The sequence below is a fragment of the Saccostrea echinata genome, unplaced genomic scaffold (genome assembly GCF_033153115.1).
Source record: "Saccostrea echinata isolate AGI-Se365-2 ecotype Australia unplaced genomic scaffold, CSIRO_AGI_Sech_v1 ptg000029l, whole genome shotgun sequence".
Classification (NCBI taxonomy): Eukaryota; Metazoa; Mollusca; class Bivalvia; order Ostreida; family Ostreidae; genus Saccostrea; species Saccostrea echinata.
Window position 1 is genome coordinate 14,808,411 of NW_026889778.1, and position 20,388 is coordinate 14,828,798.

General features: G+C 33.8%; 1 protein-coding gene across 1 annotated transcript; it reads left to right on the forward strand.

The window, feature by feature from the left end:
- Positions 1–16,599: 16,599 nt before the first annotated feature.
- Positions 16,600–18,052, forward strand: LOC133194235 (fucolectin-7-like). Its single transcript, XM_061330233.1, has 2 exons — positions 16,600–16,870; positions 17,802–18,052. The coding sequence occupies exons 1-2, from the start codon at positions 16,600–16,602 to the stop codon at positions 18,011–18,013; spliced, it is 483 nt and encodes a 160-aa protein (XP_061186217.1). The 3' UTR covers positions 18,014–18,052.
- Positions 18,053–20,388: the final 2,336 nt, after the last annotated feature.

Consider the following 20,388-nt stretch of genomic DNA (forward strand, 5'->3'; position numbering starts at 1 on the left):
GGTTAAAAAAGGGGTAAATATCAAATTTCTGAATTTCTAATAGTCATGGCTATAGATTTGTCTGTTTATCGACGGTTTTTGATAAGCTACAATATAAACATTTTTCACCTAAACGTTTGGAATTGAATAAGGCTAAATGGATTATTGTGCCTGTATAAGGATTAAAGTTACCTTTAGAATGAAGGACACATTGACAGACGTACTGCCATTCATTTCAATATTTGATACCTATTATTACTGAATGTTTTCTTCATAATGTTTTCTTTTTAAAATGAAAGTACGAGGGGTTATCAAATAGTTCGTGGCCTGGTGCTATAAAACCAATACTGTTCAAGATACTTCAATGAAATTTGGAGTGTAAATAAATATACATTTTTCCTACATACCATGCAGATTTTATATTTTAATTTTTTTAAAGTAGTTTACATACAATAACGTAAGCAATGGTTTTTCTAGTCGGCGGAACCTCAAAATATGACAATTTCCTATCTTTAAGTGTATCAAATAAAAAATGGCTATTTCTTATTCAATTTTCCCGTAATTTTTACAATATGTCGTCATACAACTGCGCCGTGATATTTGAAAAGGACAATGTGCATTTGGTTCAAAAATCGGTCTGTGTCGGGGGGGGGGGGGGGGGTTCGGGGTGGGAGGGGGTTGGACCGGCCCCCTCCCCCTGGAATTTGCAGAGTTATTAAATGCATATACTAAACCAACTAAAAGTGACATTGAACCCCACCCCACCTCATTGAAAACGCGGATCTGTGTTAAGTTGGTGTGAAAAGTCATAGGTATGAAGCTTGTTTTATGTCAATGTAAAAGTAGCATAATTTACGATAACGTTGCGCTATTTTGACGTTGCTTTATGCGACGTCATGAACAAAAATAGAACGTGATGTTTTTAAATAAATCCTGTATATATGTATATTAAACTATCGTCCATGTAGAAATTTTGCTTTCCTACTGAAGACCTTGCAAAAGTCCTGTTGTCACTTGATCTATTGAAAGATAACTTCCAATTCAGGAAGTTTAGGGATAAGCTGAAATCTACCGTCAGATTCATTTACATTCAGACTCTCCTTAGACAAGAAGCCATACACTCACCTAGGAGTCCTGTCTTGTGTGAATAGCTTCTATGATCCCCTAGGATTTGAAGCCCGTTTTCATTAGAGGTAAATTTCTGCTTAGAAAGTTGACTTTACAATTTACAGATTGGGATCAACATATACTTGAACAATACCAGAAGGAATGGAAACAAAAATTACTGCATCTTGAGAATCTAGAAATCTCTCGTCTTTACCTTCCTGTGCCAACTGAGAGTCTCGTCAGGAAAGATGTCCACGTTTTTACAGATGCGTCAGGAGATGCCATTGCCGCAGTTTCCTTCGTTAGAGTGAGGATTAAATGGCAATTTACATCAAGGTTTTGTTCTTGTAGAGGAAAAGTGGCACCTAGAAAAACAGATACCGTTGTGTGCTACAGTTCTTGGTACTGACATCTCCAAAATCATCAAAGTTCAGTTGGTTATTGAACCAAAAGAAATACATTTCCATACAGATAGTAAAGTTTACCTTGGCTATATCTACAACAAGACAAGAAGATTTTACACTTACGTTAGCAACAGAATTGAGGAAATTCATAAGGTCTCGTGACCAGAGCAATGGAGTTATGTGTCATCAGAATATAATCCTGTACACCAAGCAACTAAACCCATCTCAGTTGAAAATATGAAACACAGTCCTTGGCTCTTTGGACCTAAACGATGGTTTATTAGAAGTCAAGACCAAGACACACCAGAAATACCCGAAACCGAAGAACTAGTTCCTTTAAATATCATCTCATAGATTCCGAGATTGATAAAGAGATTAGACCAGCTGTGACAGTTAAAAAGCTACACATTGGAGATTCTCTCATGGGAACCAAAATGCTTAACAACTACTCAACATGGAATAATTTGGATTCAGGCATTGCAAAGTTAAAACGTCTCAAGATGTTGGAGTGGAACAGGACCATGCAGAGGATGGAATATTTTCAACAAGGCAAATAATGTTGACCTTTATCTTGAAAAAGAGAAACACATCATCAGAAAGGTACAGAGAGAAGGGTTTTAAACGCCTTCGTTTATGCAAATTATAACGCAAGCCAATTGCTTAATAACATCAAAAAGCAAAAAAAAAAAAAAAAAAAAAAAAAAAAAAAAAAAAAAAAATAGTCATTCCTTACTTACAACTTATTACACAGTTTATGCTATTTCTATAGTTATTAATATTATTATTTATCATATATACAGACCCTGAAACGTGCTACTACTCCACATACACGCTGCACGAACGGTACACGCTCGCTACACGGTTTGCACGAAACGCTACACGGTTTACACGAAACGCTTTGCACGAAAAGTTGCACGGTTTACACGAAAGCCTGCACGAAACGCTTTTTACACGATTCTCGCACGGTTTGGCCTCGATCTGGATTTTCTATTCGGAATCTCTTGGACTTTATTTTAATCATTACGGATTAATCAAAGATTAGCTAAGAATTGCAATCATTCAGATTAAGTTAAGATTAAAACTTGCTACACCAATACTATATTAACAAATAAAATACTCAATGTTCAGTTGTAATTAATACATAGTTGTCAGTGAGTATGTGACCCGCCCGGTGAAATACTTATTATCGTCTGTGTACAAACCTTTTTTCACTAGACTCTAAATTACGCATTGAAAAAAAAATAACATGTTTGTAATTCATAATCTTTCACAGCATTTAATGTTTTTCCAATTATAATTTGATATTAAATAGTCGTTTTATTACTAACAAATAAACTCAGTTATTGATTTGAAAAAAAAAAAATGATTCAATTGCGTATGATTTCTGTAAACGGATTGACTTTCTTTTTCCTTTTTTAATTATTGATTGATTCATACATTTTTTGATTTATTAAAAAAAATTCATTTGAGAAAATTAGGTTCTGTTTATAATTTGCAAAGGTAATATGTAAACTGCATCTAACAGGAACATTGTGCAGGAAAAGGTGGGGGGGGGGGGATTACCGAGATCTTACTGTTGTATCTTCTGTACATGACTAAATATAACGGGCACTTGTTTCAGTAAGTATACCATCGGGGGAAAAAATATGATAGAAACAAGAGCCCGTTCGAAGAAAAAAAAAATATCCATATCTCCAGCGGGACCCGATACATGTAATTCATTAAATGCACTTTATATAAAATGGTAAATATATCGTTTCATTACAGAGTTAAACTTTATTTAATCATTAAAATTTTATATGGTAGAGAAGCCGGGGGATAAGTATTGTAATTATTTAGTTCTCTTTTGAGTCATTGGTTTATCAAATAAACACAATTATATTATACCCACCACCTTCTAAAACTCTTCATTTCAAATCGCGTGTAGACAAAAAAAAAAAAAAAAAAATAAAAAAATTAAAAAAAAAAAAAAAATAAATAAATAAATAAATAAATAATTAAAAATTAAAAATAATCAATAATTTATGTAATCAATAATCACGGTTCTTAACAATACATTCAATATATATGTATACATGTCCCATGTCCTAAAAACTAAAAAAGAATATTCTCTAGAACTGCGTGATTAATAAAACAACTAATATACCTGTATGATTATTCAGGATTTATTTTATTTACCAATGCACTGGCAAATTAGTTCACTGTTTACAGACAATCGGATAAAGGTTCACTTCTATATAAATAGGGATCTGACCTATAGGGTCGCTAGAGAAAGTTTGTCGATTTCCTTTCCGGTAAATGACTTGAGGCTGAATACATGTAACAATTTGTTTTTCATAAATCTTTATTTCAGTAAGAGGAGGTAGGAGGAACACTTTCATTGATGTTCTGAGTTTGTTATCTCCAAATGTAATAATTGATATTTTTCTTTACTTCTAATTGTACATAATGGTAATGTCTACTGTCTCTGGAATTCTACTTTTTATGTCTAAGCTATTTATTTTACAACACATTTCCGCAGCATTGCCGAGTACAGTTACGGATGTTAGCTGACAGACCCCACTCCATTTCCGTGGATATAACAATGTGTGCAAATTATATAGGCCTAAATGAAATCCAAGGTAGTACAATTACTGATATATGTAGCCCTACTGTTTCAAAACTTAAGATTTTAGAATATTGACTGAAAACAAAAGTACATGTATGTTATTCTAAACATATTAAGCTCAAATAATTTAAGCAATATGTAACATACTACATGTAACCCAGACAAGCACTAGTAGCACACACGGAATAAAAGCAATGTGATTAAATTCTAAGGAATATATACAATTGAAATTCATCGCAGCTCAGTGCTGTCGAGGATACCTGTATCGAGTAACACAGAGTGAGTTATTCTTGTCATCGGAGAAAGTGTTCCGCCTGAGTGACAACTGTACATTGGATTGTTACGATTTTATCTCTCTGTAGTATTTCTTATATCAATAATGGGAATGTATAAAGGATAGATAATTGAAGGAAAATAAACAAGCCTATAAAAAATTTAAAATAGTCTTTGAAAACGCGAAAATTTAAAACTATAAAAGTGTGGCACCAGGTGTATTCGAACCCCCGACTTTAAAAAAGATAATACCCACGATATAATAATCAGCGTATATATCAACTGAGCTATTCTGACTATAAGATTAACTGGTATAAATTTGAAGCAGATTGTCAAAATCAGGTTTCCTTATTTTTTGTAGGCTTTTTTTGTGAATTTCGACCCTAGGGCATGGGTGCCCCTAAAAATATCCTATCTTAAATTATTCCTTACATCCCAAGCTATCAAAATATCACAATTTTATTTAGAAGCAGACCTGCCCTGAAGGACTTCTAGGTCAAAATTCATGCAAAAATCAACTCTTTAACGGACAAATAGTGTTTCGGCCAACTTTGGAGGTTTATTATAAAGTTGTTAATAATAAATTTTAGTTGTAAAATACAAAATTAAAAAATTTAGACATATATACGGTAGAAAACAACAAACAAAGATTGATTTTTAAATGTCACTTTTTCCGGGAAATTGTTCTCTCCAATAGGTCAATTCTTTTGTAATAGTGAATACATCCTTTAAGAAATAAAATCCACGCCTATTTATTATACCCATTAAATACTAATAAAACCGTTTAATTTCACAAATTAAAAATCAATCGTTATTGTCGGTTGTCATCTTATCTATGATTGACAAGAGATACTTGCAGAACAAGTTTTCAGTCCCGGCACGCGGAAGCCGTGATCGCTGTTGTAAATGACCTTGATCACAGTCGTAAGAAAAGTGTTGAAAGTGTAAAGAAGATTACAATATTTTTTAAGGGGTGCATCGGGCGCACCCCGAAAAAAGTAATAGATCATTTTAAAAAAGAAAATCATCAATAAAAGACTTGTTTACAACAAAAACTCAGTTAGTATTTTCATTTGATCATCCCCCTCCCGGAAATATTTAACCCTGTATTTGTCGATGCATGTGAATTATAATTCATTTATATGACTATTATTAAACAACCAATTTTATGCATAGAAAGACTATAAATGACTCATCGTTCCAAAATAATTTGTATCACAATCTTGTAATATAAGACAATTATGTTCGTTTATAAAGAAAATCAATTAACTGTGCTCTCCGGCCTAGAATTCCAATACTTCAGATTTATAGCAACACACTAAATTTTGCATTTTATTTTCACGTCTGCCATATTTATCTATTATTTTGTATTAATCACCGATATGTTCTTGTAATCCCACATCCCATAATTGTAGAATGGTAAAGAGATTCAAATAAATGAATGAAAAGGACAAGACCGAATTTCTAATGAATTTTCTTTTAAAAAATGTTCAGTATTGCTCCCTTTAAAAATGTATTGAATCAAATACCTTAAAATTTATGTGCTTATAATTACTTTTAATACATTTTCTGTCCATCTTTATTGAAATAAAAAAAAAAAAGAAAATTAAACAAATATTTAATACATTACCGAGTAATTTTATTTTGTTGTTTCCGTATTTTTTCACTCTTAAAATACCACCGGTATGATATATCCGAATAATATTAGTTACAAACAACACAGAATGACATGTTGATCCATCAATAGCCATCTTTGAAATAAAAAGACTTCCGAATGAATCCTACACGTTTCTCACACGGTTCTTACACGAAAGTCGCACGTTTCTCACAAGCTTCTCGCTACACAGTTTGCACGAAACGCTTTGGAGCTTACACGAAACACTGCACGGTTTACACGAAACGCTACACGGTTTGCACGAAACGAAAAGTGCACGAAAGTCACACGCTTTTTTGGGGTAGTAGCACGTTTCAGGGTCTGTATATATATATATATATATATATAGACAGAGAGAGAGAGAGAGAGAGAGAGAGAGAGAGAGAGAGAGAGTTTAAACTTCAAATTTTACAATTTTTCTCCTTATGCTGTTTTCAAGAAACAAAAGGTTATGCCTAAAGTTGATTCTATAAAATGTAAGGCTAGGGGACAAATTGTTGACGAATAGCACAATCGGATCATTCAGCAAATGTCAATCTATGATAAAGCTAACAAATCAGAAATCTACTTTTTGTCGATGTGTAGATACGTAAAAATCAGAGCTAATGATTAGATAAGAACTTCATAGTAGAATTAAATTTAAAAAAAAAATATATCGGTCACAGTTTTGAAAAACATACCATTTGGTACGTGGTGGAAAAAGTTGAAATGTCAACCAAATTGAATAACAACCAAAACTTAAACCGACGCATTCTCAAGATGGACTGTTCAAGCGTATATTTTAATCTTCAGACGAGGCTGTTTCTTTACAAACTTTTCATGCACTCATCAACCAGACATGTTACGGTATTGACCAGGCCCCACTTTACAATATACGGAGTAATTTGCTATTACAGAAAGAAGTATTAGATCAATTATAAATCATTAAATGTGTGAGGCATCAAATTCTCATGCTATTTTGCCTGATAAAATTTTAAAACCTGTCGCACAAAGAATCCATAGTCCCTTTGAAAAAATTATTCAACATAATCCTTAATAATTATTCCTTCCTGACACTTAAAACCTACTCGCGTTAATTTGTTTATAAAAATAAGGTTAATGCAGATGATGTAAAATATAACAGAGGAATATCAATAGCATCTGCTGTTTACAATTTTTTTTAGAAATATATTTTATTAAGCACCTACACAAACATGTTATTGAAATATAATATTTTTGTCTGAATTCAGGCAGGTGACTCAACCACTAAGAAGCTTATTGAAATCTATTATATTCATATAAATTCTCGAGAAGTACAGAAACGTTGGGTTTGTGTTCTCTGACATATCTAAAGCCTGTGTGAGGATTTATAGGATCAATTTAATTAAAAATTCGTGTTTTAATCCTTTCTTAAAAAGATAAAGTGTAGTCCTAGAGGTTTATATTTCATCTCTTAGATTAACTAAATAAATTAACAAGACCAAATATCCCCTCACAATCTGCAAGTATCCATTTTATCATATATAAATGATATTCTTATTTAACAATAAACAAAAGGTGTAGACAATGATAAAGTTATATATATATATATATATATATATATATATATATATATATATATATATATATATATATATATATATATATATATATATATATATATATATATATATAAGGAATGTTTTCCAGTCTTGCGTGAGTTGTTGGTATGTAAATCACACAGACTTGTCACGTAGACATATTTCATGAAGCGTGTTAGCACTTGAAAAATACGCTTACGTGCAAGTTTTTCGAAAGATTTTTCAATAGGTATGATATATTTTAGAGAGTTTTCTAATTCTAAATATCAGTAAGCATAAACTTGGAAGAACAATATATGTAACAGCTAGATCCGTACTCAACCGACTCCAAAGTGCTATTACTGTAGCAGACGTTTATTGTTCTAGTGCTGCAGCGTAGATCATAGAACATTATTTGTTTTCATTGTTTACAATAAAAATTATCAATTTTTTGTTAATTAGTAAGCATTGCAATATCAACAGTACAGTGATTTTCAACCTATGTTCACTTTTACTGTCTAAGGAAGAAAATGAGATACAATATATTCAATTAGCGATCTTTTTTTCTGAATTGATGTTTATGCAAGCGTGGAGTTTGATGAAGGGGGTTAGGGCTCGCCCGCCTCTTCGGAATTTAAGAATTCTTTTCTTTTCATTGTCAAAAAAATTCTGAGTCAGATATTCTGAGTGGGTGTGCCACATGTCCTAAGTCTTTTATACACTTTTTATATTGTTTTAAGGGAGAGAGGTTTCGTATTTCATTAATTAAAAAGTGAATTATCATGGCCAATAGCAATATTTATTTTTGTTTTTATTTATTCATTTATTTATTTGTTTTTAATCTGAATGTCAAAGTTTGCATATTTAAATGTTTCAAATAATTATTGGTCTTAAGGAAACTCTAAACACCAGACACTAAGGGATTCTAATTGTGATCTGTCCCTAGAAGGAATTTATACAGATCAACCAGACCCAGCCTGACACCTAAGCAGTCCCAGAAAGCAGTCCCCGGGACCGCTCTAGGACCGCTCTGGGACTGTTGTGGGACTGCTGTGGGGACTGCTGTGGGACTGCTCTGGGACTGCTCTAGAAAGCGATCCAGCAGTCTCAGGGACTGCTTTCTGCGCGGGTATGTTAAGGCTACACCCAGAGATATCCTACTTGCCTTTACAATATGACGCCATAGTAAGCTGTATGACGTGAAGTATAGAAATAATAATTTCTTAATATCTATAATTAAAGTTTAATTTCAGGTCCAACAAATGAAAGAAATCATTCAAAAACATAATATAAACAAAATCTTGTCGTTTTTGGGTGGTGTTAATAGCTAAGTATTTATTACGGGGTTAAATACCAAACCAATGACGTCATAACTATTGATCAAATATTTGCCGAGTGAAAATTAAACGTGACGAGAATTCATGTAAACAAATATATAAAATGGGAGTTTTAAAGCATATACCGTGAATGTTATGTGTGATTCATAAGGAATTAAAGATGAAGAATCAGGTACGCTGATATTTTCTTATCATGTTTTCTTATAATGAACACAGGCAGTGCTTTGAAATCCCGATCAGCCTTTCCTCTGTCGTTCTATAACAACAAAGTTGCAAAAGTTCACAGTACCCCGCATACTTTGAGACATAATTTTTATTTGCATCGAAAGCTTGTATTCTATAGTACTTGGAAAGTGGTGCTAGAATCCTGTGATAAACATGAATTAATGACAATTCCTTGATCGTTTGTACAAAATGTAATAATTTTGGTAAGGTTTCATGTGAAACTTTGGAATAATTTTTTCTGTGTCGGGAGAGTAGGATTCTAGCAGCACTTTTCATGACCCAGTGATATTTTTACATAATTATTTTCACAAAAAGAAATGAATTATTCCCGGGGTAGTGTTGAACTTTTCACTTTTTTATTAAGGCAATTTTTCTATTTATAGACGTTACGTGATGACGTGGTAGTGGAGTGCTTCTTTTAACCTAAGACTCTGCGACGTCTATACATTGGATAATAATAGTAAATGTTTAATCTATGGCTTTTCCGATTTACCATTGTTACATTTTACGAAAAAAGTCTAAATTCGCCGAAATATGATCTGGGTACTGCCTTAACATACCTGCGTGGGACTGCTTTGTTCACTAATGCGTGAAAAATGTTCTGAGTGACATGATAGCTCCGCCCCCTTGAGTATTCTGAATTTGCAGTCTCCCTGTTGTTGTTTTGTTTACTTTCAGCAAAGAGGTGTTTAAGATAAAAAATAAAAAAACAAGGATTTCTTACAAAATTTTAACAAGTAGAGATAGATATACATGTAATTACTATATGTCTTCAGGGGCTCTAAATTTCCACCGTTGTAGTCTAGAATTAATTTTTAGGTCACCTGAGTCACTCAGGTGACCTATTGCTATCCGTTCTCGTCCGTCGGCGTGCGTCGTGCGTCGTGTGTTAACATTTGAACATTTTTAGCTTCTTCTCTGAAACCGCTTAACCAATTTCAACCAAATTTGGCATATAGCATCTATGGGTGAAGGGGAACAAAAATTGTGAATTTCATGGTCCCCGCCCCCCTGGGGCCTGAGGGGTGGGGCTAAAACCACCAAAAATAATGCAATCTTTAAAAATCTTCTTCTTTACTCCAGGACATCAAGCAGTCAAACTGTTCACATCATTGTAATAAGCATTGAGCCCTCTACCAAAATTGTGAAATTCATGGCCCCAGGGTCAGGGGTTCTGGCTCTTCTCTGCTCCTGGTTATCAAATAAAGTAACTAAGTACATGGTTATGAAGAGCAAGAGAGCCTCTTCCAAAATTGTGAAATTCATGGCCCCAGGGTCAGGGGTTCTGGTGTTAGGGCGGGGCTCTATTGATTATATAGTGAAAATGCATTAATTCTTTGAAAATCTTCTTCTCTGCTCCTGGGTATTAAATAAAGTAACTAAGTACATAGTTATGAAAAGCACGAGTGCCTCTTCCAAAATTGTGACATTCATGGCCCCAGGGTCAGGGGTTCTGGCCCCAGGGTGGGGCTATATAGATCATATAGTGAAAGTGCATTATTTCTTTGAAAATCTTCTTCTCTGCTCCTGGGTATTAAATAAAGTAACTAAGTATATGGTTATGAAGAGCAAGAGAGCCTCTTCCAAAATTGTGAAATTCATGGCCCCAGGGTCAGGGGTTCTGGTGTTAGGGCGGGGCTCTATTGATTATGTAGTGAAAATACATTAATTCTTTGAAAATCTTCTTCTCTGCTCCTGGGTATTAAATAAAGTAACTAAGTACATAGTTATGATGAGCAAGAGAGCCTCTTCCAAACTTTTGAAATTCATGGCCCCAGGGTCAGGGGTTCTGGCTCCGGGGCCATAACACTGAGACGAGCTCACTTTTGATCTTAGTCTCACTTTTCCACTATATATTCCTTTTGTGAAAGTGAGACTAAGATCAAAAGTGAGCTCGTCTCAGTTTTATGGCCCCGGAGCCTGGTCCCAGGATGGGGCTATATAGATCATACAGTGAAAATGCATTATTTCTTTGAAAATCTTCTTCTCTGCTCCTGGGTATTAAATAAAGTAACTAAGTACATAGTTATGAAGAACAAGAGAGCCTCTTCCAAAATTGTGAAATTCATGGCCCCAGGGTCAGGGGTTCTGGTGTTAGGGCGGGGCTCTATCGACTATATAGTGAAAATGCATTAATTCTTTGAAAATCTTCTCCTCTGCTCCTGGGCATTAAGGTGATAAACTAAGTACATAGTTATGATGAGGAGGAGGGCCTCTTTCAGAATTATGAAAGCCATGGGCCCTGGGTCAGGGGTTCTGATGTTAGGACATGGCTCTATTGGTTATATAGTGAAAATGCATTAGTTCTTTGAAAATCTTTTTCTCTGCTACTGGAGATTATTTAAACAAACTAAGTGCATGATTATGATGCATAAGGATGCCTTTTCAAAAATTGTGAATTTCATGGCCCCAGGGTCGGGGGTTCTGGTGTTACGACGGGGCTCCATTGATTATATGGTGAAAATGCATTGTTTCTTTGAAATTCTTCTTCTCTGCTACTGGAGATTATTTAAACAAACTAAGTGCATGAATATGATAGGCAAGGATGCCTCTTCCAAAATTTTTAAATATATGGCCTCAGTTTTTGGGGTTCTTGAGGAAGGGGGGGGGGGGCTCTATTGATTATATAGTGAAAAAGCATTAATTCTATTAATTAATCCTGTCTGCTCCTTAGCGTTGAGCTGATAAATAAATTGCTAAGCTATAATGAAAATGGGAGCTTCGAACAGAATTTTTAAATCTTGTGGTCCTAGGGTCAGGGGTTCTGGCATAACGAAGGGGGGGGGGGGGCTTTTGATAATATAGTGGAAAAGTGTTAATTCTTTGAATTCCATAGTTATGATGATGAGGGTAACTCTTCCAAATTTGTAAATTTCTTGACCCTTGGTCTTGGGTTCTGGTATTAGGATAAGGCTTTGTTGAATCTGTAGTGAAAATGCATTGTACCTGTGAAATTCTTCTCTGCTTCTGGGCATATCGGAAGAAAACTGAGTAAAAATTTAAATGATATAAGTAAGCGTATTTCTACCAGATTTTTGAACATCTGGACCATTTGTCTAAGCATTCTAGTCCTGGACAGGGCTCTATTAATTTGTATTCTACTGAGAGAAGTTATTCCCCTTTTCCATTCACCTTTGATAATTAATCATTGTAAATAATTTATTTGAAAGGTTGATAGAATAAGATAATTATGCAAGAATGTTTATCATATAATTCAAAAAGTATTTTCTTAGTTTTAATAATCAGGTAGACCTGTAATTAATAGATAAATAAAAATGAGACAAAAATAACTTATCTGATTAAAAGTTCTTCAAAGACCATAAGAGAGGTCAATACTAGAGGTCTTAATATGGGTTTTAAAATAGTACAGAAGCACTCATAGTTTGTTAATAGTCTGCATGGTGATAGAACTTAATATATGAGTTGATACTGAATACTAGACTAATTATTTTATTGATCCTGATCTTCCTACTTCTTTTGCTTTAGGGCAACAAAGCTTCATCTATCAGTGTATTTAACTTCTAAATTGTTGTATTATACTCAGGTGACCGTTAAGGCCCTTGGGCCTCTTGTTAAAAAATGAAAGTAGTTAAAAAGGGAAGTTAGGAGATGATTTTAATCCCTTGAGTTAAACTTTAATACAGGTGTTTGAAACAAAATTATCTAGGCCTATTTAATTAATTAATGCTATCAAATTATGTACTCAAAGTTTGCATTAGCACTCTTAAAAAAAAAAACAACTTGTTATCACAGTAAGATATTCAGAGAGACGTACTGTACTGGATTTTTTAATCGTAAAAGCTAAAACCATGCTAAAGTGGCGCATTCCATGCTATTTTTACAGCTCTCAAATAAAACCTAATAATTAAATAAATTTATTAAATGGCCGAGAAAAAAATTATTTTATCATTCTTCCGCCATATAAACAATGTGAACAAGTATTTGGGGATTTATTTATGAATTAGTTTTTAATTTATAAACAAGTTATTAAAAAGGTACATTTATTTAAAATATAAACATTTGAAAATATCGGGAATTGTGTGGCGTCAGGGCCATTGAGCAGTGAGGGATCTTTATCGTGCCAACTCCTGCCGTGACACGGGGCCTCGGTTTTTAGGTCTCATCCGAAGGACCCTCAAATAACTGAACATGCGGAGTAATTTGTACATTTTTTCATTGTCACAAATTTCAATGTTCTATTCAAGATGAAACACGACTGTGTTTGTTCCCATAATTTATTTGAATAAAAAATATTGGAGGAAGAACTTCAAAAAATGATTTATGTGTAAGACGTATTTACATGCAAAAATGTCAAACTAAATGCTCTCTAGCACCAAAAGAAGCGAATTGACCCCCAGTTTTTGTTTTGATTTCTGAATAAGCTATGTGTATAAATTCTTAAAATATACTTGATAAAAATTCTCATTACATTTGATGTCCGGATCCAACCACCTTAATAATCTTTTATAGAATTCATTCAAACTTCAGTAAGTATTGTTGATGAATATGATAAATCTATTTTCCGCAGTTATATAACGATAATCTTTTTGAATGAACATGCTTTATAGGAACTATAATTTTTGGCGTCATAGCAGACTAACATGCTAAACAAAGTACAAACGTGACTTAAATTTGACAAATCAACTGAATGAGTTCAATTGCATTATGGGTTACAACGAATACTGCAGAAATTTTACGCTGGGTAAAAAAACCCAAATCTACACACGATCGGAAAAGCACAATGAACTTTTTTCATGCATTTCATAGATGATGTTGTGCTCTGAATTGTCTTGGGTTTTTTTTCCGTTTGTCCAATCATGACAATGAGTACTCGGCGGTCGTGACCGGTCGATAGGGAATATTTACTCCTCCATGGGACCTGATCTCACCTCTGATGCTTTTAGAGGTATTGTTTGATAAACTTTTGAACTTTATGATGGTTCGCAATCTCCATAGTTCATTTTATGAACAATCGATAGACCTAAACTAATAAATGATGATCAAATTATTTACAATTATGGTCATGTTTATAATTTTTTTTTCAAACAAACAACTTGGCCACTGGAATTTGTGGAGGTCTTAATTATTGAGGAAGGCCAGGTACATTGAATACATTCTGAAGCTGGAAAAGGGGTTTTAGAAACTATAATGACTACTATTTGAACAAGAGAAATCTACAGACTAGTTATCCAACCTGTACTAGGAAATTGTAATCTTAACTGTTTTTGTTTGACTATAAGGTTCTTATGTTCGCCTGTACCTGAATAAAAGATATTGTAACCACAATCCAGACTTTGTGTTATAGTATGTAAGCAGTGTAACAGCTTTCCAGCAAATAATAATAATAATAATAATAATAATAATAATTGATCGTGCGATGCACCTAAAAATTATGTATCTGTAATTATGTAATTTCAATGGTAATGAATGGCTGCTAAAACACTATTTACATTTTTTTTTTTTTTAATTTAATGTTTATTTCGAAATGTGTACTCATCTTTATTTCAAATTTTCAACAAGTGTGGAACTACAGATTATAAAATGAACATTTCCTTTGGCAAGTTACAGTATCGAATTTTTTTTTTACATGTTAGTGTTGTTCTTATGAAATGCATTATATACTATGTACACAAGTATCACGAGAATGATTCAAAGTTTAGATATAAAAATTTAAAATTAAATTGGGAAATAAGAAAGTGAAATGTATATTTTGAGAGATCTAGAAAATAATCCCACGGTGAATTTGAAGTCTTCTCTTCATGCATGCAATACTAGTCCCTACCGGCAAGTGTAATCTGGTTCCCGTTAAAAATTGAGAATGCCATATTTTTTTCTTTCAAAAATCATAGAAGCGGAACGAAATGCAAACTAAATCTATAACTAATCCAGGTTAAGTCCCATACCAAAAATCAGCTCAATATCTGCAAGTGTTTAGAAAACAATTGCGAAAAACCCTTAAAAATCAAAACGGTCGTAATTCCGTAAAATGTCAATGAAGCGGAACGAAAGGCAAACTTGATTTGTAACTCATTAATATACACTCACATACCAAAAATCAGCTCAGCATCTGCAAGCGTTTAGGAAAAAGTGCGGAAAACGAAGTGGGACAGACTAACAGACAGACAGAGGGACAGCTCGAGGGACAGACCGACAGACAGACGGATGGACAGACGCAGAGGAAATCTATAGTCCCCTCCGGTAGGGGACTAAAAATAATAATAGAACTTCTTGCATTCTTACGATAAAAAAACCTTTTCAGCACTTCGATCGTTAAAAAAAACTTTGATATGATGAAACGGATTACAATACAAGGATAACTTAACACAAAGGAAATTTAATGTGATATGACGTGACACATCAATTTATACGTCAGTAACTCAGAGTCCTCTCACAGTGACTCTTAACAACACTACTAAACCAGAAATGTACTGAAATTCCCATCTGTTACTTACAAACTTAGACAACTGCTGACTTTGAACTGTCTTTACTGCAAAACTTAAAAAATAACTTATCTTAATACTGCCAGCACCGGTGCTGATAAACTTAGATAGTACTAAATCGGTGCTGATAAACTGAGACAATTACTAACCCTTTTCCCTAATAAGAAACTTTGACAATTGCCGACATTAACTGATATTAACAGGCCCTATTGTTCTCACTCTCTGGACCGTTCACGGTAGCTCAGTCGGTAGAGCGCTCGCTTCGTGATCGGGAGGTCGTGAGTTCGAATCTCGGCCGCGACTGACCTAAGTCCGATAAAAAATGGTAGCAACTGTTCCTTCGCCATGCGCTCGGCACTTTGAAGTGAAAGTTGCAGGTCCTTCGGATGAGACCTTAAAAACCGAGGCCCGTGTCACTGTAGGCGTTGGCACGATAAAGATCCCTCACTGCTCAATGGCCCTGAGTGCCGAGTAAAGGTCAAAATTTGAAGCCCTTCACCGGTATATGGTGACGTCTCTATATGAGTGAAAAATTCTCGAATGGGACGTAAAACAACAATCAATAAATCAATCAATCTCACTCTCTGGGAGACTGCTGAGGTGTGAATTTGAGATTTTTTTTCTTAAAAGACAGGTTGATTTCATTAAAAAAGTTTAAAAATCTTCTTGTTCTTTGTCTACAGTAGAATTATTTAAAAATATTTTATAAGGGAAACATATAAATTAATACATAATAACTTTCAGCAGATAGGCATTTTTTAAGTGAAGAATTCAAGAATTTAAAACAAAAATGATGACATCATATTACCGAAATCGAATTCTTTAATCAACCTCAGGGTAGCAGAAGCAAATTTCTTTTAAACCTCCAAATACCTTGCTAAAAATTGCCCGCCCATATAACATCTGTGACTTAGTCACAAGTTGCTTTTTATTATGTATATATATCTGGCATTTTATTGTATTATAAGTGTATATCCAAGATCATTTTGAACAGTAGAACGACTCATTTTCAACTACTCCCATTTAATGCAAGAATGGCACGCTCCATGTTGCTCAATTTAGTTCTGGTTTGCGTCGCTGAAATTAAAGTTGTTGCATTTCATGACCACTTTAGAAATGTGGCGTATGGAAAGCATGCAATTCAAAGTTCGAGTCATCCAAAGTTTCCAGCATCTAAAGCTGTCAATGGTCTCCTTTCTGACTTTTCCCATACTGAAAAAGAAAAATCACCTTGGCTTCGAATTGATCTTGGGAGAATCTACGAAATACACCAAATAGAAATCTTCGCTAGAAAGAACTGCTGTGGTAAGTATTCATCAGTTTATATATTAAACTCTTCTTTAATAAATTTGTTTTGATAACACTTTATTTTTTTTTTCAAGAAATTTAATATACCGAGGAAGATTTTACGAAGTTCTAAGAAAACAATGCAATGTTGACTATCCCAAAAAGGTAACTGCACATTGCAAAACATTTTTTATGGTTTATTTTAATGTGATATTGTATATTACACAACAATCGTTAGCGTTTTTATCTGTCTAATCATCATTTTAATGCAACCATTTTACCCTCTCTCACCCATTTTTTTCCGAAGAAGTGATGCATATTGCTTGGTAATATTCCCTTTTAAGACACAAAACCTTTTTACACTGGTTGGCCAGGATAAAAGATTACAGGATGATAGATATTCAGAATTGTTCTCTGTTACTATTTTGTAGCTACATCACAAGTCTGCCTAAGGAGTGAATTTGTAGCTCCCAATCATTAATCTTTTTTTCACAAAAAAATTAGCTACGTTAATCTTTTGCGCCATCCTTAGTAGTTTTTACATGAAAAATCAGCATGTTTACTGCAATAACATATTGTTACATCAGATTTGTATTATCTATTTTATAACCGAATTGCTCAATAGTAATCTAAAAAGATTGTATTTGATTAGATGTACGCCAAATTAAAAAAAAAAAAATGAAAACAAAGGATTGCTCATACCTATTTTTCAAGAATATGTATTTTTAAAAAGATTCTTATTATGATTTTCATTTTAAAATTTAAAATCTTTTCTACTACAATATAAATTGTATGTGGTTTGTAATTTAAACATGTCATGTCTTTAATATTGTATTTGTATCTAAACTGATAAACCAAAGGACACTGACTTAGATTTATAAATTCATCAACGTATTGTATCTGAAGGATGCCAAATATTTTAAAAATTATTTTAATTATGATTATATAGATGGCCGACTTCATGACGTTGACGTTAAAGTGGGGAAAAACGTATACTACATGCATTTTTGCGGTCATTTTATGGGACCAACAAAAGCTGGACAAAGGTTCTCTGTATGGTGCCCATCAAAAACATATGGTCGATATGTACAAATACAGATCGTCGAGGGATCAGAAAATATTCTAGACCCGGCAGAGGTTGCTGTATGGGGACGTTTGTGATTTATCAAAGAAATCTCAATAAATAGAATTTGAATGAAATGAATAATTCTTACATTAGGGTGTTTTGTACTCATAAGATATATACCTCTGGGATGAAAGATAGAAGGCATTATATTTAATACAATATTCGCGTTTTAGCAAATATCTTATTTGCTTTTAAATCTTTGAAATATGGTACATGTATATTCTTAAGTTTGACTAACATATTGAAAATTTAATGAACTGTTTAATTTACCCAAATCCAGGAGACCTTGTTCACACACACACACACCCAAACACACACACCCACACACCTACATGTGAAAGGTGTCAAACGGGGACAGGGGTTAAAGACTGTCAAAGTGGGGACTTCTTTATTTTTATTATTTCATTGACTTTTGACCAAAAATATTAGTTCTCCTATACATGTAACTCTGATGGCGAATATGATGAGAATATGTCAATGTCTTTAATTTTAAGCCAAGCACTTTTTACAGCACAAACGAGGACCTATTTCACACTCATTAATATTCACAAACCAGTACTTGATTCATTGTATCTAATCGGGGACATTTTCAAAAAAGAATGCAAAATACTCCCTTTTGTGCCTTTTATTCATTAATTACCACCGTTCTCATCACTGATTAGGATTCTTGTCTTCATAGGTACTTGAATGTTTTATATTTTAAATCAAATATGGAGATAACGAACAGTAATAAGCCCCAAAAGTCCATTGAAACCCATAGGCACTCCCCAGCTTAATTTTCAAAAAATATATATCTACTATACTATAAACATGTTATGTTTATAGTATAGTAGATATATTTTTTTAAACAATTAAGCTGGAGAGTGCCTATGTTGAAACCGTACAAATTGTGAGCAGGGCAAACACGGACGTTAAAAACACTCGAGTTCACAGTGCCATGGAGGAGTAAGCACCCCCTGCCGACCGGTGTGGCATGATATTTGGTCCGCCTCGTTTAAAGGTTGGGGGGGGGGGGGGCTAATACGATAACATATAAGGTCCGCCTTTTATAAGAAAAGGCCCGGCCCGTATAAGAAAAGGTTTGACTACGTTTAAAGGTCCGGGTAGTGCAAAAGGTTTTAATCTTGATTTAAACACATAAAATTAAAGATAGTTTGTACAATATATCTCTAGAGCAGGAATTCTACTCCTTATTTAGTTGCTTTTAGCAGTGCAGTTTATTTTGTTTTAACATTTCCATGCTTGTGGTGTGAAAAATGCATACAAAAATCGCCTTGGACTACAGATGGCATTAAGATAGTTTTTTTAATTACCTTGATATTTTTATGATCGATGATTTTAGCATTTCAGAAGAAAATCCAGGTTTATATATTAACACTACATGTAACAACAACCCCCTCCCCCCCCCCCCCAAAAAAAAAAAAAAAAATGAGAGCCATGACGAGAGATATTATTTTGTTTTGTGTCTTTCTTAAAATTTATTTATTTATTTATTTTTTATCTTTTTTAAGCTTATTTCTATTTTTTTTTCTTGTTGGTTACATTTTATTGTGCTTTTTTATGATGTGTAGTTATAAAATCTCGGCGGAAAACTCAGATTCATCTAATACTAGAGGCTTTTTTGCCCCCTCCCCCCAATCCCCTTTAAAAAAGTTACACAGTTCAGATTTAATTGTTTGTTTGTATGTTTTTTCTCTGTTTCAAAAGTTTTATTCTACGATTTTGAACAATTTCAGAGAAAACTTAAATATTTACAATAGATGATCCCCACCCTTTTCCAGAGAGAGAGAGAGAGAGAGAGAGAGAGAGAGAGAGAGAGAGAGGCTAGAGAGGTTAGAGAGGTTAATCAATATAATAAACCACATGTAAATTAAATCAAGCCGTTCGTCTAAAATACTTTCAGTCCTGGTGATTTTTCCCAAATGATAATTATGTTCCGGAATTTATTCCTTTTTTGAACAGTTTAGAGAAGCCGTTTCGATTGCATCTTTCCTCGCACAAATGACCCGAAGAACTTAATAAAGAAACCATCCTCTCCAGCCGTCACTACACTTATCACAGGAAGCAAATACACAAGATTTGCTGAAGAAACACTGCATTATTAACGCAAATAATACTTATCGCTGTAATATAATTTCTATCTAGTGATCATTTCGGCACTGAACTCCCTTTTCTCATTAACGAAAGGACCCCCCCCCCCAACTCCCTTCTTTCACGTATCTGCTGAAAATGCAACTTTCTTAGACAAAGCGTTCTTCCTTGCAGTGGAAAGCAAGCTCACAGAGCAATCATCTTTACTCCGTCTTTACTGTTTCCTTATTAAAGCAATCCCAGAATCCACAAACTTTTATCATGGTACATGACTTGCAAATGAAGGAAAGTTTTTGACCGTTAGCCAGTCATTATATTC

Excerpts from the sequence above, each read along its gene's own strand:
- LOC133194235 (XM_061330233.1), top strand. The coding sequence starts at position 16,600 with ATGGCACGCTCCATGTTGCTCAATTTAGTTCTGGTTTGCGTCGCTGAA. Across the intron at positions 16,871-17,801 it reads CGCTAGAAAGAACTGCTGTG|ATGGCCGACTTCATGACGTT; the intron begins GTAAGTATTCAT and ends ATGATTATATAG.